Raw genomic sequence first — 24,051 nt, forward strand, 5'->3', positions numbered from 1 at the left:
CAGGGGCAAACGGGCAGGAGGCTCACCTGATGTTAAGTGATACCGCCTCCCATGGACTAAGCGATAATGGATATATTCATGTCTATTTTAATTTGTTATATGTCATTTCAATCAATCTGAATACTTCCTTGGGTAAAAATTTATATCCGACAATTTGTGGGACTGCAGAGCAAAATAAATAGGTTGGCTTTTGCTTCTTTGAACCTATATACAACGTATACAATGATTTGCACAAGTTACCATAAGTCTATAATCACCGAGAACTATTTAAATATGCAATAATTTAATTTTCATTTTTACACATGTCGCGGAAGGGGTCACATGCAAAGGGTCGAAATAAAGTTGTTTGGATTACATTTGCATGTATTAAAACGAAATAAATTCATCTCGCAGTCACGCCTCGAATTATGTTGTCATTGTATAATCATTTATGGTTTAAATTAACGATTTGTGCATCTGTTAAAGTTTATTTAGGTTTTTTTATTAGACTTTCCACGTGATTGGGAAGATTCCTGGCCGAGAAGCTAAACAATAGGGCAATGTCTAGTCTCGTCTTTGCTAGAGAGGCTTAATTAATTTAACTTAACTGTGTTTGACTTGTTTTCCACCACGACCGGATAACGTCTCAGGAAGTATTGATATTTTTGAGTGGGTTGGCTGGCGATCTGTGCCCGATGCAAACAATTCAGACCATCCCGGGTTACCCTAATGGCAGTTCGAGATTTCACCTGGCTTCTGCAAAAGTAGCTCAGTTAACAAATAATTGATCCACCGTCTGGGCAGTTCTTTAGCCGCAATAGCACGCGGGACAAAGCCCCGTGGCCCACACTGTTCGCCTGAGGTGGATAAGATTTTTTATAACCTTTTCTATATTGTCCAATGTCTATTTAATCCAATTTCTGTACTAAAACTAGAACTAAAACAATATGGGTTTTTAAATAACTTTCTTCTAAGAGAAAGTATCTAAACATCGTTTAGTCAAAATGGGAATATACACGTTGTGTTTATACGGTTATACATTATTTATACAGATTGACTTATTATTGTCAAATATATGATAGACAATCAGTATTGTGTCAGTTTTAAATTCAAAATGCGAAATGCGTCAAACTTATAATATTGGAAAAACGTTAATTTTACTTCACTTTATTAGAACTACAGTTAAAACACTACAAAACCACTTTTCTTTTATATTAAGGCTTCAATTTACTTTAATCTACGTCCCAACAAAGTTCGTCGTTATACTTTCCATGATAAATAAATAACTTAAAACACTTTAGTGCTATCATCTAATGTTTTATAATCATAATGTGTATTACATTATTTAGATATCTGGAACTAATTGGCCGTAGGCATATTTGAAATTCCTTTCCTCAGGAATGATTCTATATGAAATTATTTCTTTGAAACTATTGCCTATTTTTGTATTTTTGTCCATTGGTGAAAAACACATTTCTTTCCGTTTCGCGGTCAAGTGAGAAAGTTGTTTCGTCTGTAGGCAATATTGAGAATCTAGACTATAACAAAAATTAACACAAGCATTTAATTTAATTTGAATCCCAGACGTAGCCGGCATAACACTAATGAGATAAATTTACTTAAAATCATCGTAACGTGACGTAGGTAATGTGATTGACTCCTGCTTCTGAGTCGCCTGTGCCAAAGGACACCTTATTGTCAAATCATAAAAAGTATATACTTATATAGAATCTTGTATTATGAGCTAATATATCACAGACCAAACCTGTCCGTTTATCTCATCGAAAATAAGAACGAAAACATTTTAAATGAACTATATGTTTTGTAGAGTGTTGCCGTATTGGACTTTTATGTTTGCCTACAGTGGAATATTTTCCAATAATATATTACATTACATAATATTGTGTTTGTACAAATATCAATTAATCAATTTCAGTGGCTTTTAAGAATAACGATTCTACCAATAATAGATTTATAAGACGCAAATATTTACGTGCGTTCTAGAGGGAGAGTCTTGCCGGGTGGAAAGGTTTATAATTAAGGAATAAATATATAAACAATAAATAAGTGATGTTATATGAAGAATTGGCGACACCGGGTCGGACTGGATTATGCTTAGTCAAAAATATTGAGTTTATAAATAATTTATCACTAACCAGTTTTCTTAATGCTTTTACCTATACTTGTAACATTTTTCAACAGTTGCAACACTAACAGATCAATGCGCGTACGTTGTTTCGACTTCCATTAGCGAGGTTGAATTTAGAACGTGCTCCGATTGGGTGACGTGTTACATTAATCATTGGCGCCTGCGCTTTTATTTGATTTTTATTAGTTGCAATGTTATAAGAGGAAGCAATTATTATTTTCGTGATATTAGTGCATAGGAGAAAAAAAATATTAATAAGCCATTAGAATAAATACGGCATTTTGAAAACATAACTACAGGACATTGAAATAAGAATAATATATCCATTTCAATCGAAGCCTTTAAATTTCCACTTCACACTGAACATAAAGCAATCTTCAAGTCTTTATCGAATGAAAAACGAGCTAAACAATCCTAAACATTCGACGTTTAAAAAAACAAAATGCCTCGTTGGCGCCATTGGAATACCGAAGATAAAATACCGCGCCCCGATTGGCCAGTCGAGCATAATGTTGCCAGATATGGCGGAATTCCCTAAATCTTTATAAATTAGACCTTAATGCGTTGGGTTTAATAAGTTTTATATTGGACCTCCGCGTTGAGTGACGGGTTAAGATAGTGCTTATCTTAAATATTCTGGGTTGGAGATGTGTACGTCAGCAGTGTCGGTCGGAAGAATAATGATCGTTTTGCTGCGAACTGTTTTGAACACGAATGAGAAATCTACTTGCTACTCTAAAATGAATAAATTATTGTCGAAAGAGATATTTTTAATTAGCGTTAGTAATGCTATAAATAACGTATCCTAGGGCTTAATATGTCAGCTAAACTGTCGAATATTTTGCCATTTTCTATTTACATTATATCTTACCACCGCTTGGCATGAGTTTTGTACTTAATAAAAATAAAATATGTATATGATTGAATGTGATCAGAACTGTGACAAAACAAAAGAAATGATTCCAAAATGTTAGGGGCGCAAGTATGGATATTCAGAGATAGCTCTTATCAGAATTCTCGATCTGGACATCTTTTGTCTTTATTTTCTACCATTTTTCTCAGCTTGGTATTTCCTGATTATATTAGAAGCCAAATATACCGATGGTGAAAAAGGTGCTTTAACTTGATGTGAGCAAAAATTACCTCCTGTATAGAAGCGGTATAATTTTCTTCAATCCGTTTGACAAGTATCATCAAGTTATCGTGTACAACAAGTACATCGAACGGAGTTCAAATATTTGTCCAAGTTATAATTGGATCGCGTCAAGGGAACACCAAGATGCAGTTTTTAATTTTTTTAATTTATTTTGTGTACACCGTGGTGATCTCTTGGATTATTGAAAAAAATAATTGAATTTGATTTTATTTTTCAGCGTAATTATAAATTTGTCTTGCAAAATTGATGATTTGTTTTTGTACTATGGTTATGCATTTGAAAAGCAGCAATTATTATAATTTAGTTAGTGTTTTAGGTTTAAAGATAGTTTTAGGCATAATTTGTACCGTGATACGTGAAGTATTTATATGTAAAATTATAAATTTATTAAAGACAATATTTTTTAAATATCTCCTACTTGCGTATATAATTCTGTTTGGGTATGAAATGTAATGTTATGAAGCAATGTCTTTCGCAGCAAATTAATATTCGTAAGATGTTATAATTAAAAGATTCAATTATAAACAAAGACAAAATCATCAAAGATAAACTATCCGGGCACCCCTTCCCGGGCAAATCCGAATGAAAAGCAAACACGCAGCTTGTTGGTACGATACAAACACAACACTGGCTGTTGTTGTAAATCGTTGCTTGCTTTTCCGCCACTTTGCGTTTTTTTAATGAGATTATAAATCCAATTTTCATAGAGGCATATCATATTTACCTAAAATGAATGAAAATTTTAAGTGATTACGGCTTAAAAAATTTTTGCATCGCATACTTTTATGAATTGATTTATTATCGATAAATTTATATTATATTGTATAATACAAAGTAGTAGTTAGTTGAAAATTACTTGATTATTGTACCTGACTACGTCTTAATAACTATTTATAAGACATTATCAGGTCAAAAAAATACATTGATTTACCAGTTAACAAGGTAGTATATTAAAGGTTTTACAGGTACATGTAGACTGTTAATTGCAATTTGTTTTATGTGCCTTACTGTTACAGATACCTATGTCTCAGTGGGTGCCTCGACCGAGCTGATATGTCAGTAGAGGCTCGCGAGAGTATTCAAACCTTGCTGACCGTTTGCGCTGACTTGTCCCATCCTTGCTCTGTCGATACTGTGAGTACATCTAAGTTAAACACTTATTTAACTTGATTTAGTTTGGTTAGATAGTTCTTTAAATGCAGCAATTTTTATATTTTACTATACTCCAAGATTTTGGGCTGTGGTAAAAGTTCTGTCACTGGCACATGATTTTTAAATTTCGAACATTATTTTATAAAAAAATATTGCATTCTATTTTTGAATGTTTGACTATTTTAAAACAAAAAACAATCATTTTCCGTAATGATAAAAATAAACATGTCAAATATTAATACGAATGAATAATATTCGATCTACTTCTCTACAATCTTTGTGTTTGAAGGCTTATTCTTATTTGTACGTTTAGGGCAACGATCGAGCTACTGCCAGACAAGCCCTGAAAACTGCTCTCGGCACGGGCATATGTGGCTCCAGAGCCGAATTCTGCGTTTTATTCGCGAAGGGCGCGTCCTTAGAGCAATGTGGAGGCTTCGTTCGAGCAGCTCGAACTGCTCATCTGTTACGGGCATTGGCCGAAATGGACCATTCAATAGTTCAAGTAAGTATTATGTTATTTAGTATGTTTACAACATTCTACGCTCCAACGGTATTCTACGATCTATTGGTGTAACTCCTTTCATGGTACACCATGGATTGGTGACCTAACAGTCCAATAGCAGAAAGAGCATGATAATAAAAACCTTGACGATTTAAAATTGTGACAAAGAGTTGCCAGTAATTCTTCTACGTGCTTGATTTGAGAGCTGTAAGTAAAATTAGACGAACTACTAATTTTACTGAGTTTCATAAGATTGCTTTAGGTTACTAGAATAAATGATATTTTAATTTTCAGCATACTCTAATAATTTTCCATACCATGTATTATTACCGTCACGGTTTTACCACGGTCAGGTTTTGATACGGTGTTGATACTGCAATATACAGTGATATCTCGACATATTACGAGTTTAATTCGTTCCGTAACTTTGCTCGTATATCAAATTTATCGATCTCTAAGTAATTGTGGCCATTGAAATTAATGTAAATATCATTAATTCGTTCCACCATCCAAAATACCACCGAAGTTGTATTTGAAGAATATTTTTGAATTCATGGTTGTAAAAGAAATGTAATATTTTTTAATAAATGTATAAAAAGAAAAAAACGCGAATACAAGTTATCAAAAATGCTTCGAAATCGAGACAAACAAACAATCAGACTGAGGTCTGGTCTGAACTTGGAGAAACTGTTTGTGTAGTGTGTAATTCGCGATTCTTGTTATCCCAAAACACTCGTATATCAAGGTACCACTGTATACCTTCATTATTACTGCTAATCATATTCGAAGCTTAACAAATCAGCGTCAAAAGTATTTACCTACTAACAAAAAAAGCACGTAAATTGTATGCAATCAAGCATTTTTTGTTTGGTCATTACTCCCCACAGTAGCGACGTATTCCATGCGCAATGTATTTGCACAGGCTCCTAATTAACGGGAGTATCACTGTGTGTACTCTGCAAACAGCGCTCGGCAAATGTCGGCTATTGACAGTCTAAGGGGAAAGCACTTGAAGATACGACATTGTAGCGTTTTTAAATTTATCCTAGTGCTTGGATACGCGTTGCCAGTTCTTGTTTCAATATGGCTGAGTCTCTTGACTTGTTCTGCTAAGACCAGAGTGTTCTTCTGACATCATCAACCGTAGTGTTCTTTCAGAAATTCTGAAATGAGCGCGGCATAATCTGCCTTTAAATCATATTTTTTATAAAGATATTTAGTATAACCTGCATCCAATACTATTAATTAACAAGGTATTTTATCTGGTTTATCAATATTAAATCGGTACTATAAGAAACTCAAGTAAAATACTTGTAAAAATCCTGAATACATTTGAGTCTCGGCAAATAGTGTTTCCGCTCGAGAGTCGGACTAATGTATGCTGAGTCTTCGCAAACTATTGTCCCGTATGTAATGCACACCGCAGTATGGCGCCACACGCATTGCTTCTGGCATGCTAGGAATGTATAACTACTAACTTATAAGTGTGTATATTTCTTACTCTTTCTAGCTATTTTGAAATTTAGTCTGGTGATGAGGTTCCCTGGTCTGAGTAAAAGGTGGTAGCACCGCCAAATTGAAAAAAGGCCTCATAACGACTTATGTTGGTATGTACTTGGTTTGGGAATTACACATTAATATGACTAGTGGGAAATTCGGTTCCCGGATCGCCTCGATGTCTTTCTTCCATAACTAAGCATTATTTGAGACAGTTTATGCCAAGGCAATACCACTATATGTACCTACTAAAGTATTTCTGAACCAATTCGACTTAGGATTCTTCAAGGAACGAGGTAGCAATTGCAAAAGGCCGCTAATGCACTCGTGAGCCCTTTCTAATAGTCTATGGGCGGCGGTATCACTTAACAATGAGCCTCCTGCCCACTTGCCACAGGATCTATAAAAATAAATTCATTCCGTAGTCATTTCTTAAACTTCATGGAAAGATGAGGTAGTACTTGGTGACAATTTCACGTTCAATGTTCATGATGGAAGACTCATAAAATATGAGTCTTCCATCATGAACATTGTCATTCATTGGTCACATCGAAGTTCATAGGATTATGAAATGTCCTTTATCAAAATGTACTGAAACCTTTTTGAGATTATCGTAATAATATCTTAAATTGAATATGAATTCATTAAAAGGAACTCTAAACAGTTGGGAATGAAAACTTCAGAGCATTTTCTTATTAAAGGTGAAGTAATCGGAAAAGCAAAGAGCTGAAGCAAACTACGAGGTCAATTTAAAATCGCTGCCAGACAACGAGCCAATTTATTATCCGCCCTCGCGATAGTGATGGTATAAATTTATCGATATTTTCAAATAAATTAATAACCATTATATGGTTAAGGATTGGAAAATGTGAGGATGAGAGACAAGTGGAAGAATTTGGAGGAGGTCTTTACTCCGTCGGAGATTGTACTAATGTTAACATAATGGCATGGACTTAATGAAAATTTATGTTATACACAAATAAAGGTGAAGAAGCATAAAATCTGAGGAAATCTTTTGTATTGGATAATACAAAGATTTCCCTAGACTAATCCGTGTATATATATTTATATGATAAAAATTAGGTAAAATTCATGCAAACTGTCCGTTGAAACATCCCTTTGTCTTTCCAAAGTTAAAAAATTACTCTTTTCGTTCTTATAAAAATCCAAATATCGATATGCAGTCCGACCTTATGACTGAAAATTGTTTGCACGTCGAGATACATTGATTCTGTAAGATTCTGTTTGCGGAGATCTCCTGCCTTCGTACATCCTAATTGACTTAGCGTACACATTAGATAACCCTTCACTTATACAATATTTCAGATATGCATTCTTTATATTTTCTAAGTTTCATAAAAATTTTATATGTCTACATTAACTCGAGTATTCGTATGATTTGGATGACTTTTTTAAAAATCAAAATTGCTTTTTTTTAAAATAATTTATCATTTAAATTCTTTCCTACCCCATTTAGTGTGAAGTACTACTCTCTTGGGCACACGCGACCATTAAATAAAGTTTCAGTTTGGCAGCACGAGCCCATGTATCCTCCACGGTACGAACTTTTTTCGACCGCATACGCACATGTCGAAGTCGTTTCCCGCGTGATTGTGACAGATGTCACCGAGCTGTCACGGGATGTCACAGTGACATTACACCGCGCCGCTTTGGGGTCATATATACAATGGCGACACGCGACCTTAATAATTTTCGGTTAATTTTCGTTCGATTTGATATCATATCGATAATTATGGGAAAGGGTATTTGGAGTGTGCTGTCATTTATCAATATTAGTTCCTTTGTGTGTAATTTATTGACGTTATTGCACATTTGTTATGATCATCAGAGAAGTATTCGGCATCTTTGCTATCAAAATTCTTTAGTCTGTAATTTCAGCAATAAGGTTTTATAAAGATTACTTCCAACTAACAGGACGTAACATAATAAGTTCTTTAACACGCGCTATGTGTTCTCCTGAGAAAGCCAACTAAAAGATAAATATTCGATTATAACTCCACCAGCCGGCCATAAAGCATCCCGCCCATAACAAAACAGTCAAGATTGCACAAACAAAGAGTCCTAATGGAAATAATAAAACTCAAACAAGAGCACACTTGGACGCCTCCCGGGGGACTGCGAGTCTAAACTTTGATGTCTGAATACACCATGAATAATTGTGGGCCCGCGGGACATCGCTCCAATGTGGGCTAAATCCACTTTTGCGTTATAAAGACTCTATGGAAATTATTTGTGGAAGAAATATGCTGTTAATAAATGAGGCTTTTATCTGATATTAAAATATTGATTGCGTAGAAGTTTAATTAAAACTGCGCAGTCGCAGTTCAACTGTTTCGCGTTCTTCATGTGTTTATAATTCAATTTTTAATCCCGTTTTAGATGCTTCAAGTTTCAGTACATAACGCCAATAAATTACCGATATTGCCGAGTTTAATCATTGAATTCAAGACAAAAACCAATCCGTAACACCTGGACGTCCGTCTTTCCACAACTGACCATTCCACAGCTGCCCACTGAAGTATTTCCGAACCAATAATACTTAGGGTCTTCAGCGTTCCAATTCCTAAAAGGCCGGCAGCGCACTTGCAAGCCTTCTGGCAATGTCCATGAGCGATACCATATAGTATTAGATGAGCTTCCTGTCCGTTTGCCTCTTGTTACATGAAAAAAATAAAAATTAAAAAATTTACCAGTACCCACAGCATGAGTAATGCCAATTCCCCGTGGGGATTCCAGCTACGTGAGCCCTTAATAGATAATAAACACGATTATAAGTTTATTAACCACCGCAGATGTACTGTTTTTTGGGGGAATTGGCGGGTGATTGATGCGTTTGCGCAGTGGTCACCGAGTACCCAGCTGCTCACAAATAATCGAAACTTGATATACTTAGCGTGTATTATTTTATGAGTCTAGCTATCAACATTCTCATTACTGTTTGGTCGTGTGTGTTTTTAAAGTATGTATGATATATTAACTGTCAAAAACCACGCACGCTGTAAAGCACGCGAAACGTCGGAAAAATTTAAAATAATTATTATAAGTCTGTAATAATGAATAGCTCCAATCAGTTGACAATGCTGTCTGTCAATTATATATTAAAAATATCTCTATACGGAAAACGGGAAACGGCTCTACCGATTCCTATGAAATGTATTATGCATATTCAGTAGGTCTGAGAATCGGCTACTATCTATCTATCAAAACCCCTAAGGTGTCCGCCCAAAAAAATGTTTTATTTTTTATGATATAACATACCAAAAATCATACAACTCTTAATTTTCATCTACCCTCTAGCGTAGCAAAATGTTCCATGTTGGTGTGTACTAAAACGGCAGACTAGGCATTAAGGAGAAACGAAGTTCGCGAGGGCAGCTAGGAATCTATAAATCATAACTAACACACATTTTTCCCTGTATAGAGTTCCGTAACCACTCAATGCGATTGTTGACAGATTTTTGCGTGTTTCATTGTGACTAAGAAATAAAGATCAAATTTATGTGCCTGACTTATGTCTTTCTTCTGTCTTTATGTCTGAACTGTCTTTCGATGTTACACTACATTGTAATAATTGCTCGAAAGGAGGTACTCGAATGAGACTGGGTTCCATCTCACTCTAGATTTTCGCAGTTTATCTTGGGGGCGAAAAAATCTGGTATGTTGGTGTTCTATGAATATTTTTTGTGAGAATTAGAGCAATGTCCTAGGTTGGATCCCCGGCTAGAATGCAGAATATGCATATTTAACATTTGCTCGAACGGTGATGGAAACATTGTGAAAAAAGTCATTGGCGTATGTCAGGCACAGGAGGCTCATCACCTACTCGCCTATTGCATTCACAAATGAAATTTGCTGGCTGAAGTAGATTTATTTATTTTCATTTTAATAATATATTTTAATGCTAATAAATAATAATTTTATAAACATAACAAAGAACATTACACTTATAATAAATAGTATGAACTAGATTTCTATTTCTGATGCAGGGTAAATTCTTCCTCAACAAAATCAGTACAAATCTTGTTGATAACAGTATCGCGTGATCCCGTGTGATGAGAGGTCGGAAGTGGTGGTACGTGCGCGGAATCCGGACAGATTTGTGGGGAGACTCGGTCCGGGTACTTAGTTACAAATGAGGCTTTAGTTATGTTGAAAATCCTGCTATTAAAGGTTTCACAAGGAAACACACTGACATAGTCCAATAAAAAACGTGATTTTTGATTTAATATCCATCTATTGCTCAAAAATTCAGTAACAAGGCATATTAAGCATATTTTAATTGGTACAAGTATCCAGTTGTTTTTGGGTTTATGATAGCTCTTTTGTAACGATGATCATGTGTTTATTTTCTTAAGTGTTGTCTTGCTGACGTGGCTTTTAATACATATACAATAAATAACTTGATTGTTAGTTTTATAATACCTAAACTGTGAAAGTATACAAATATACTTGTTTATTAGAAAGTGTTGAAACCTGAAGTTACCTTAAAAACCTATTAACATATTAATGTGTACCTCAGTCATTATTCACACACACATATTATTGTGTATTAAGTTTTTGTTCTTGGGTAAGGTCAAATAAGTTATTCGTCCCAAGCGGTCTCCAATACTTACTGTAACTAGTTTGCGTGTCTTAACTTAGTTTCGCTTTCTTGAGGGGTTGCCTTTGATTCCCATCATCTAATAGGTTTGTGTGTTTCCGTTACAAAGTAAGGTTCCAATGAAAAATATAAGCTATATACACATATACAGTAATGAAACGGAACTAACAATTATAGAACATATATAAACGCAACATTCTAACTGAGCTCATATGTGGGAATTGCTTTTTGCTGTGCTAAGCAAGATGATTTCTCTTTTAGGAAGCCTTCGGTCAAGGTGGTTGGCCGATAGAGTTCCGGGCGGCAGTGGCGAGACTTCTCTCCCAACATGCACCTAACGACAAAGAGGCTCCAAGAAAGACAACATTACGTAAGTACCAAGTTGTGTCATCCAATGCGGGTTTTTGATACGAGTATAAAAAAGATTTTTCATAGAAACATCCTTCCATTATGTTATTTCTCCAGGATCGAATGACCTCTAAGAACTCGATTTCGACATTTGCAATGAACGAGCTTATTAAATTTAGCTTGATTATTTATAATTGTTATTCAGGATTAAGCAGCGAAAAACTGGAGCAGAGCCTTTCAGAGACCATGGTTCTTGACCTGATTGTTCTCATTGGATTTGTGGTTGTCAACAATCCTCAACTTCAGGTTTGTATTCTATTGCAAATGCATCTTAAATTATTAAACTAAGTTACCTGTTTTCACTCAACACTCTAGATTGTTTTCATTTTAGTACGCAAATGGGATAATTGATATCGCGTCATAGCACAGGCTCTGGGTATATTAAATATAACTTCCACGAATATGTACCTACCCCAGAGGATTTGGGGCATATTCCTGACGAAACGTAATTAGTTTGTAGGAACCATTTTCCTATTTCTAGTACACAATGTGAATAATAATGAATGGTAAATGCACCTGTGCAAGGCGGTCAGTTAGGCCCGCATCTTTGCGTTACACTTGAATTAACTGAGGGTGTTACATGTTTTGATAAAGTACATGAATTATTGATATGTGTTACAGTCCGATATGATTGTAATTATTTCAAAGGTACAGTTGTTAGCCTAATGTTGAATTTCAAATTAATTGAAAAATTTTTATACACGCATTGGTATAACTTAAAAACTTTATGCAGCAAAATTATAATAAAACTACGTAATCAAAAATATTATAATTTTCTTGAAAGTAAAAATTGGATGTCTGAAAAATTTGTAATATTGTGTAATACAGTGTTTATAAAAATATTTCTCAAACTTTTACTGCATTAATGTTAAAATTAGTAAAAAATGCCTTCAATTAAGCAGAGACCGGAAATTTAAATTTTGTTTTGTAAATTTTGAACTCAAAAAGCCTTTTCCCCTGAAATAATTAGCAATAAATAACCTAAAGCAAATTGGCCCGCATTGCAGACTACTTTCCCACGGTCACAGGTGCCAGCGTCACTCAAGGAAGCGCATTAGGCCCTGCGCTGTTACTCCATTACGTTGACCATTACTATGAATAATTTATTAGCTTTCTTTCGCCTTAATAATCAACTTGTTTCCCCAACCAGATGGGCCTTGTTTATGATAACGTTTAAAATTTCATGTCGGGAGTGTAATGTACAATGTTTTTGATTAGATAACATCTTGGGGTAGACTGTATTAGTTTTCCAACACAGGTGTTGGTGTTTGCTAAACTTTCTTTAAATTTTCATGTTCTCATAATGCTAAATTTCTTTACGATTAATAGGTACTCGTACTAAAATATATTTTATATTAAAACAATGTCGTTTATAAAAGCATTTTTATAGCTATCATTAAGTTGATAATTAAAATGGTTCCTTTTAACATTTTACTTAATATTATTATTTAATGTATATTTCTACTTAAATGCATTTTAATTGACATTTAAACGTTTTTTGGGTTTCACATTCACGAAACAAGAATTACGTTAAAAATGTTCCGAATATCTTTTATTTAATGGCCTGTTAAAATATTGTTTGAAATTAAATTAAAACAAATTAATTATTATAGTTCGAAAGTAAATTGATCTAGAGCTGACTACTGAGTACTGAGTTTAGATGTGACTTGATATCGAGAACCATAAATCTATTGTTGCACGTATTTTGTATAAATATTTCTTATATAAACAGGAGGCAATCTGCGAAGGATGGAGCGTCGTAAAAACACTGTGCACCTTACCGGCCAATTGGCTGGTATCGCGGACTCGCAGTCGCGCATTGTTACCAACTCTTTGTGCGTTGGCTGAGTATCCTGCCTGCGCTGCTGCTATTTCAGCTGAATTGAGTATGACGGTAAGTTCTTTATAAGCATTCATATATAAATTACCAATCGCACATTAGATGTCTTAGGAACGAAATTATAATTTAAACGCATTGAATAATTTTGACCGGAGTTACTTATTACTCTAGTACAAATTGAACGTGCATATAATGTATTCACAAAAAACATTGAACTATTTTACAATAAAAAAATATGTTTTTTTGCATAGATGCTAGAAGAATTCCTCAACAGTCCCGAGTCGCAAAATCTTAAACTCGTTCAAGTGATCAAACTAGGAAGGGCCAAGAAACACGGCAAGAAATAAATCGTCAATTGCATCAAAGGATTTAGTTAAAGATTTTCAAAAGGAATTGTTTGCTATGGTTAAGAAATGCATTACATACATATTTCAACTATGATAATAAAACTTCACTTATCCATACTATTGATGCGAAAATAAATTTGTTCGTCCTTCAAGTCGCAACGGTTGACTCCACATATTTTTACTTTGATGGTAGGAATCGAAAAGTGTGTCTTTTTGCTATAACAACTGACTTATACGCGACTGACTTATAGACTTTTTGACTGACTTTAGACCACAAATTGAGGATAAAAGCAATATGAAGCTAAGTTGAAATGTCATGGATTCTCAAGACAATATTGAAAATCCATTGGAGGGATTATAATTCGGTTTGTCAGAAATTAATGAAGAATATTGTAATTATAATAGTTAAAGATCTTAAAATTAACGACTTAATAAGGTCGAACACGAAATCTATATTGTACTTCAGTTTTATTTCTTCATTTTTATTATAATTATTATTGTTTCTTCGATTGGATTTTTGTAATTAACTAGTCTGCGTCCTTCGTGACTTAAAATATATATTTATTTCATTGTTTAATTTATTTATATTTTATGTAAATAATTCGTTACTTATTTTACTTTATGTTTAAATTGTTTATTTAAGCCGACCCAACTTATTGAGCGGCTCTTTATTTTCACTTAAATTTAGATGTGTTGAAATTGTCTGAATATAAACTAAAACCTCGTAACTACAAGTGCATAAAAATCTATTTTTCAAAAATTTACTTCAGACCGATATTCCATAAATTGTCTATTTTATAACCGTGTACTAAATCCTTCCTCTTTTATTCGGAAATATATTCTATTGTTACGGGGTTTCAGTTATACATTATTGTATTTAGACCCCACTCTGCGATTTGAAATGACCAGTTTTTAACTTTCGTGTTGATTTAATTGAAAATCCATCTAGTACTATTTTTTTTCTATGACCGTTGCGTTCTTTATTTCTGAAGGTCGTGTTGGTGTTGCACATCTTTTTCCATCTAGAAATTTTATTCCCCCTGGTATCCAAGAGTGGGGGGTAGGAATAAAGTTTCATAAATCAATATAGGCATTGAAAACGCAGACTGGGGACTTCATGTTAGGAGTATCTGCCGTGTCGATGTTACTACTGTAGTGATTGTGAATCTGTACACTTTTTGATGTCGCTATACATATTTTTCTATGAATGTAGCGTTATATAACCTCTATATTCGTAAACCTGTTGAATGTGACATCCGTTTAGATTCTTCGTATACTTTCTGAATTGTACAGTCTTAAATCTTGGTAGGTTTGAGCCTCACGTCATAAACGTAAATACTAAACCGAATCAATAACACTGTTGCATCCCTGGTATAGGTCTCTTTTTTAAAATAGGTGTTCCCCTTTCATGAAAAGGCCGGCAACACACTTACGTGTCGTCTGGCATTGAGAGTGACTATGGGCTTACTCATTACACATATCACGGTATCACTTAAGATCAGATGAGTCTTGTACCCATTTTCCCTATTGTGCCCAATTTGTTTTATAAAAAAAGCAGTCAGATGTAGTAATAGTTGGGCGTGAACACTAATTAACATTTGCAGGTTGGTTAAAAATGTATGTGATATAAGATACTTATTTATTTATTGTAACTGCATTTAAAACATTTCGCTCCGACAGCAAGATTTAAGACGTTTGCATAATTATAAACTAATTAATGTCTAGCGATTGCTTATTCCAATTTTGTTTTTCCTTATGGCTGAAGTTTTGAGAGGGTAAATTGTAAGTGTAGGATTTAATTATTAAAATTTAAAAAACATAAACATTTGAATGGATTTAATAGTTTAACATATTAAACAATAATCATGTTGAGTGTGACTTTTCATATTGAAGTAGCCAAAAGTTGTTTAATACGGGTTTAGATTTACTATGCTAAAACATGCGCTATCTAAAATATTACAGACTATTAAGTCCATAAAAATCGACAGATTCACTGATTACAAAATTTGAAAGTAGGCGTGCTAAAAGTGTGCCTTGAAGGACACCAGTAACGAGATGCATGTTTAAAATTAACATTAAAGTTAATACAGGTATGTTGTGATAAGATTCGTCTTTATAATATTCGGCCAATGTAAATTTTTTATAGTGAAATTAAAAATGGATGTAGATTTTTGGGATTTGATGTTGTACTCGGCCAAATGCTGTTATGTGAACTAATCTTTTGCTATTTTTATAAATTTCTTTTGTGATGTATGCCAATTTAAACTACACTGTGATTTATATTTATTGGTTTTATAACTGCCGAAATATTGGAACAATTTCATTAGGTCTGTAATTTTTGATTTTAAAATCCTTGCCCCTTCAACAAGATCTCGTTGGCAGCTTCTCATAAGTAACAGACCTCATATTATTGGCCATACTATATTTTTTATGTTTAGTGATAGTTATGGCGGATGCGTCAAATGTATTCAATCTGTGATTATTTTTCGTTTAGCGTAATGTCTGTCGCGTGTAACAATTCCTTGTCTAATTTATGTAAGTAAATAAATATTTGTGTAACTACTTTTGATTGTTTTTATTCTTTCCTTAACCAAAAGAGATATCATACTTATGGGACCTTATTTATAAATATAGTAAATATATTTAGTGTATCGTTAACCTATAAAACATTTTGATTTAAACTTGTTTATATCATTAATAAAACTTAAAAAAAAATTAAATAATGTTTTTATCAGCACTACTCATTTACCCCAAATGCGCTGCGAAATTGATAAAATCTTTAATTATGAATTAATCAAATATTACTTATATCGGGAATATACTTTCAATATTTAAATAATTATAAATTTAAATAATTTTCTGTTTATACTTAACAACCAAATGCGTTGTTATCTTTAAATATGAATAAACTTGTAGTATCGAGCTCCGTTTGTGTACCAATAGATATTTGTATGTGCTCAACACTTGCTTGTACGGCGCAGAATAACATCGTTAGGGAACCAGCATGAAAAAAATCGTATGAAATGTGGGACTTAACAATCCCATCGTTCTTGATCTAGGATTCAAAGCCAGGCAAATCTCTTAATAAAATAGCTACTAATTATAATTATAACCGTCTAACTGATATAAACAAGCCAGTTAATTCGATAAAGATCTTTGATCATTGGCAACGCGGGGAGTATTTGCACATTAATATTATATTTAACAATACAAATGAATTATATCAACCGTGAACATCCATTATCGTTAAACACATTGTAAAAGACGCAATAAATTAACGGGATAGCGGAATGAAAATAAGATGAAAGTTTATACAAATCATTCTCATTCACAGATATATTTAGATTTTACAACTGTTTTAGTTTTGTTGGCGCAACCGAAGAAGATGAACTGTTTCTTTTGTAACAATTCAGGTAGGCGCAGTTTTCAGCAGTTAGTGGATTAAGAGTTTAAATTCCGTGTACTGCGCAGCTTTCTTAGGTTGAATGACATGATGAAATAATCTGTAGAAATTAAATGTCTGTACCAGGTCCGCAAGGTTGGACTTTTATCTTTTATTTTTTTATATAAATAAAAATAGCCTAAGTACTTATATGAAGTTCGGTCCACTTTTTCAACAAATCAATGTTACAATCATACGAAATATCTTAATGCTTAATATTAGTAGTTATTAGATGGATAAAATGAAACTCCTCTAGAACTTCGTGTCATAACTAAATTATACCCACTTACAAAGCGTAAGGAAGACACAATTATATGAAGAGAGCACCGCCTTTGATCGTGACAAATTTACGTCTTGGCGCTAAGTGCCCTGTGATATATTACTCCACTGAATTGAGCATTTTTCATTTAAGTATTTAATTTAAAATATTATTTGGATGAAAACCACAGTCAAGTTTATTTTAAACCATGCAACGTTATAATACATATTACAAAATGACGTATCTGACGTGTAGGAGAACCATGACCAATGAACCAAGACATTTATCTCCTGACTGCTTCAAGTTCTTTAGTTAGCATGTTGGCAGTTTTAGCCGCGAACCACCACTTTTTGGAGCCACCCACTGAAGTATTTTTTCTACTTAACATAGAGCCCATCTTAAGGAGCGTACCAATTGTTCAAAACCCGGCAACGCACTCGTAAGCCTTCTGGCATTGAGGGTCCAGGATGGCGGTATCACTTAACATGAGATAAGTCTCTTACCTTTTTTTATAAAAAAATCGGATGGTGGAACTAATCGTCGTCATTGGCTTTAGTTAAGGATTGCAATCGTATTCCCTTTAGCTAAAATAGTCCTTCGAACTGGCAGAAGTAAAGTTTTATTAGAATATTAAATCCCCTCTACAATAACCGCATAAATCGCCTCTAAAACCGGCCGCCGTCACCGGAAGTGATTTTCCATTCCATCGCGGCCACTCGGCACTTTCTCAGATTTTTCCTTTAAAATGTTGCCATTGTTGCCTATTGATGTGTGCTTAATGCTTTAATGCCTTTTTTAAAACGCTTTTGACACGATTCCAATGTTCTTATGAATACTTGAGTATTTTCTTGTGTATCCACGTTCTTTTCAGAACAATTTTGATAGTTTGTTATACTTCTACAATTTTAGCACTATAGGCCATCTTATTTTTTTAGAAATAATGCTTCATATAATTTATGTGTTTATAAATTGTAAAACAACATGGATGCTTAAATATACAAGAAAATACAACTTCACAAATTTTACACACATAAATATCAATTATAGGTTATTATTAGGTTCTAATAATAACCTAAAACTAAAACTTAAAACTTAAAAACCTAAAACTTTAATCCAGAAAAATATAAACTAATTAAAAAGAAACTTGAACCTCATTAAGAGCGTGAGATACACAAAATTACGGAAGATTGTTGTAAAATATACATATCAATATGTTCATTAACGTTAGAAATTAAGTTGTAAGAGCGAGATAGCCTATTCACTGGACCATTAAAAGTATAAGATAGAAGATAAGCGAGCCGTAGGTACATACGGAAGATTTTCAAGTTCTAGTAACTCTAGGATTACAAGAAAATAACTATGAATACCTATATATCATATACCAAATAATACATGCTGCTAAGTATGCTGGGCCTTATAAATTAAACAAGTTGGGTAAAGTTGGCAGCAAAATTATATAACTACATTAATTAACATATTAGTTTTAAATACTATTATTAGGTATATACGAAAATTATTAAGCCCATTAATTCTACTCTCCACCACTTTTTCTCTATAACTATGAGTTCATACAATCTTTCGAAATGTGCTAAAATTAGATGTATAACATCGTGATCATATTCGATTTGTAGTGGTTTCAAATCTACTGATTTATAACAAATTGTTAAGTAGAGTCTACATGCTTTCAAAAATTAATTAATTATTATTACATGTACATAGCTATGTCGCAAAAAAATAATTTCTTTTGAATTATTAACCGTTAAAATTTAAAAGTATAAAATGAAATTAAAACTAGTTTTTGTATTTATATATCGGTGGACTATAATGGGCTTATTGCAAAACATGGAGAGACCATAAATTTGCAATCACGGCATTCATCCTTTGACTTAAAAAAAAAAAATATCATATTTATAACCACTGCCATCTACTATAAGGATCAATCATTTATTATCTTAATGTAGTAATATACAGATTATATTAAACAGCTATTTAAATGTTATCTTTTTAAATAAATGAAAAGTAAGCTTGAAACATCCTGAATCTAAAATAAAATTTCTTCTTCGTTCAGAATACAGCAACAAAGTTACACATTCTAATCACGTGTGTAGCCCGCTTTACGGTGAGGCGCCACGGACTAAAAAACCACGTCAATTCATCGCTAATGGAAGTTACGGAAGACGTGGAGACGTCTCTACGTTTACATCTAGATTTTTTTACTTATTATAAATCTTATGACCAATAAATCCAATTACTTTGTAGTGAATAGGATAAATCATAGGCTTTGGGTTTGATCTATACTAATATTATAAAGAGGAAAGGTTTGATTTTTTGTTTGTTTGTATGAATTGAATAGGCTCCGAAACTACTTGGCAGATTTGAAAAATTCTTTCACTGTTGGAAAGCTACATCATTCCTGAGTGACATAGGCTATATTTCATTTTCAAAAAAAATAGGCATCCTTACTAAAATTACGATAACATTAACATTTGTTTATTATTTGATACAATTCTAACAGATGGCGCTGAGTTAAAGGTAGTTTAGTTTAGGTCCGTGTCGTGGTACCAACGTTTCACATAAGTTCTCCTACGGTTTCCCTTGATTAATTTACTACTATGTAATATAACAAAAACCTTAGCCACAGCAACGCTTGGCCGTGTCTGCTAGTATCCAATAAATAGTAAATTAATTTAAATATGAAACAAAAGCAGTAATGTGTCACTCATAATCCACTCGATACTTAATTTAGGAATGTCTCATAGTCGACAAGAATGATAAAATATCATAAATGTCTAACTTCAATCGCTTCAAGTGTATTTTAGCTCCTAGTTTCAATTTCTAAACAAAAACAGCTTGTTTTTTTTCAAGAATTATTCCTTCTTTCTCCTTAAATAAAAATCAACGTCACTTATCTGAAATTCTATTATAACGTATTTAGCTAAAACGCTTCTCTGCCTCAAATATCTACAAAACAAAAACATTCAGCCGTGATTTATTGAATTATTAACAGATGTAATAAAAATAGACATAATTTAATATCACGACGGCTCCATGCATCGGGAATACACTGACGCGACCTTGTAATGTCTGGATGGTTGCATACAATGCTTGACAAAAGTACATTAAAAAAAAAATATAACATATTTTCATCTCTGAAATATGTTGTGGGCGGCCATAGTGAGTCTCCATCGCGTTCTGTCTTGAACGAATTCATGTCCAAAGTGAAGTTCCAAGTCTTTCCTGCTCTCTTCGCTTCTTCTTCTACTGTACCACGCCAGGTTTCCAGGTTTCCTCGGGACGGCCACGCTTACGCTTTCCTTGCGGGTTCCAATCGTCTTCTTGGTAATATAATTGGAATCTTTCCGATGTTTTGCTTATCCATTTTTACATGCGTTGTTTTAAACCCCGATTTGCCAGTAGACGGTCTTTTCGTTTAAAAGATGGTCTTTCTATTTAATTTATCCATAAAAATGTTTAACTTATTTGTTCATGTATGGCTAGTGTTTATGTCACAACATATTTTTAAACAAATACGTAAGCAAGATTAGAAAAACGCAAAAATAATAAAAACTATTTTTACCTTCACTGCCAATTATGAATTAAGTATACTTGATTTTACTCACATGAAAACTGACTTATGCATAGTATTTATACATTTAAGGAACGTCTAGGTTTATTTATGAAAATAGATATTATTTATGATTTAAATACTGCCTCCCTCTCGGCTGCCTCGTCCTCAGTCATACGCCGCTAAAAGCTTTCGGAAGGCACGACACGCGCATAATATAACGTTGCGTTTATTTTTACCGGCGATACCGACCTTTACCCATCCACATTCATCTTTCGTGACAATATTGAACTAACAAAGTGATAGATTTCACACGTTAATTAACTTTAACTGGGCTCCTCTGCTTTGTATGAGAATCGAAAGTGGCTTCATTTTCTTTATATGCTAGAATGACGGTAAACATCTTCTACATATATTTGTGTCAACACTTAATACTTATTTTTTAAAACAGCCCAAAATTAAATTGTTGTTTTCTTATTTTCCTTTATTTATATTTTATCATAACTAAATCGGTGAAGTCATTCTCAAGTTTTAGCGAGTCAAACGAAATTTTATTTTTATTTATACGAGTTATATGGAGGGAAAGAAGACCTTAATGTGAAGTTGTATGTGTCTAAGATATATTATGTCATAATTATTAGAACCTGCTTAACATAATTTCGTTCAGTATACCATATACAGTGTCGATTTAGAAGCATAAAAAAGCTATACAAAATTTTATCTAAATCAAAACACCATATTTTTCCCCGTACCACACCCAACTAATAACTTTGATCCCTGATACCAAACCGCGCCTTAACTACAATAGACCTCTCTCGCTGGTCGAATAATCGTTACATCTACCCTTGCCTGATAGGAATCGAAGCGGTAATTAGATGATATAGTAATAAAATCATCCGCGTCATACCTTATCTTGTCTTTGATCACCCACCCACTACCAAGGGACTTTTGTACTGTCATTTATTCAATTTTGACTTGTTTTGATCTGCGAAATTGCTTTATTGAAAGCTTTTAAAAACAATTATAGGCTTTTTGGAGACGTGGAGATTATAAATCCATACTAGAAGAAAGAAGAAGTTCGTACCTAAGATTGACACTTATTATTATGATTTAAAAAAATGATTAAAAAATATATATTAAGTTCATAACTTTATTTAAATAATAATGACAACCAATATACATGACCATCCTTTTTTATGAATGACATTAGTTTACTTTAGTTTAAAATCTGAAATACTCCATTTTCCGAATGTTGGGGATATAACTCGTCGATTCGAAACCTTCATTTAAGTACGTTCTTTGACAAATGACAAATACGAAATCCATAAACATTTTGTATCGGAATTAGATTTTTTTTGTCAATGTTTGTGTTTTAATAGAATCGAAAACTATAAAAGATTACACTATAATCGATCCAGCCGTACTCGAGTTAAAAGTGTTTGAACAACCCCAACTTTATTTATAATTAAGGCATATATATATACTTAGTATGATAATGGTTAGACAATCGTCCTACAAAAACGAATAAGTACTTCAACATAACTTTCTTATTTTCATACCTTTAGAATTGTTGACAAAAGGCGATATTATGAAAAACGGGCGACGTTCCTTTTGAGCTTTAACAAAAACTTACAGCGAAAGGAAAGAATTGTTGGAAATGTAACGATGCTACGATGCGATACTCTAAGCCAGCCTTTGTTCTATAGTAAGAACCCTTCTTTATTAATAAAATTTCTGTAGCTATCTCAAGTTATTGTTATGATTCTAGTGAAATCAAAACCATACCCTGTATCTACCAAGTAAGACACCTGTCTTACAACAATTTAAACAATCCTTTATACGTATTAAATATTTTATACATATATCTTTCGTGTATGATCACTGTACAACCATCGGTCACGCATTTTACCCCCGTGTTTGTAATTAACGGGATGGGTGCGACTTACCTATTGATTTATTAGGGTGATTACATTTACAGAAAAGTTAATCATTTCCCCATGTAAAAAGCGATAGCCATCGTGATTCGAGTTATCGCCTCCGAGACTCCAGTGGTTACAACTTTTACTTATGGACACAGAGAGAGAAAAAAAGCAAAAATGGAAGAGAATCTTTACGGAGTGGTATGAAACGAAAGAGAGACAAATAAGAAGATGAGAGGACGATATAAAAAAGGTGGCAGGTCCAATGTGGGCTTGAACCGCTATAGAAAAATTAAGAGAAAACCTTTGTCGAAAGATTTAGGAAGATCCATATATTTGGCATGTAAGGTAAACAGCATTAAAGTATATTTATGTTATTTGTTTACATAGCGATAACTGAATCCTTACTTGCCTTTGAATATGAATAGCATTCTATCTCTTAAAAAATATATTTTGTATAAAAAGTAACCAATTTATTTTAAAAATAAACAAATATAGCAACCCTATAGCACTTGAGAAAAAAATAAATATTATTACAAAATAAGTGTCTGTAGCGGACATCTAAATATAGAGAACACAATAACACCCTCTATATAAAGTGAAGTATCATCTGTGCAAATATCTGTAACTTGATAATACGTCGCGAACAGGACACCATGTATACAACCCTTCGTGACATACGGGAGCTTAAAATTAATACTTTTTAAATTTAATAAGTTTTGAAAGATTCACAGATAAGGCAGTCCTATTACACTAAGCCAAAGCGGCTAACTTAAATAATAAACTCAAATTCTGTTTTGTAAGTTGAAAAAGATTTATTTTAAAAGATGTTAAATAGTAAGAGTTGGTCCATATATCTTTATATTTATATCCCACCGTAAAATTAATCACGAATCGTTAGCGATAAAATGTCAACTTTTGGCTAATATTTATTAATAAAATAAATCTGTACTTACCCGATATATTACAGCTATAAGAAATTGTAGACAATAGTCTTCTGAAGGAAGAAAAGTGAATGTTCTGGATGGTGGAGATGGCTGGAGATGTGGTGTTTGAGCCGAGTGCTAAGGATTTCCAGCTGAGGAGACAAACATGTCCATACAAAGACGGTCTACGTCGCCATTCGGCACCTAGTTACGAACGCATCCAGAGTGTTTTAGGGACATGTAACACGCAGGGACCCAGAATGATTTGAAAAACTCATCGTGACTG

General features: G+C 33.3%; 1 protein-coding gene across 1 annotated transcript in view; it reads left to right on the plus strand.

The window, feature by feature from the left end:
* The window catches only part of LOC111001356 (myosin heavy chain, striated muscle), a 45,677-nt gene extending 29,459 nt beyond the window's left edge, over positions 1-16,218 (plus strand). Inside the window, exons 16-21 of the mRNA XM_022271235.2 lie at positions 4,301-4,418; positions 4,750-4,941; positions 11,321-11,429; positions 11,613-11,713; positions 13,200-13,361; positions 13,559-16,218. Coding sequence (XP_022126927.2) covers positions 4,301-4,418; positions 4,750-4,941; positions 11,321-11,429; positions 11,613-11,713; positions 13,200-13,361; positions 13,559-13,654 — 778 coding nt within the window. The 3' untranslated portion in view covers positions 13,655-16,218. The remainder of the gene's footprint in view (positions 1-4,300; positions 4,419-4,749; positions 4,942-11,320; positions 11,430-11,612; positions 11,714-13,199; positions 13,362-13,558) is intronic.
* Positions 16,219-24,051: the final 7,833 nt, after the last annotated feature.

This window comes from Pieris rapae, chromosome 18 (genome assembly GCF_905147795.1).
Source record: "Pieris rapae chromosome 18, ilPieRapa1.1, whole genome shotgun sequence".
NCBI classification, from domain to species: domain Eukaryota; kingdom Metazoa; phylum Arthropoda; class Insecta; order Lepidoptera; family Pieridae; genus Pieris; species Pieris rapae.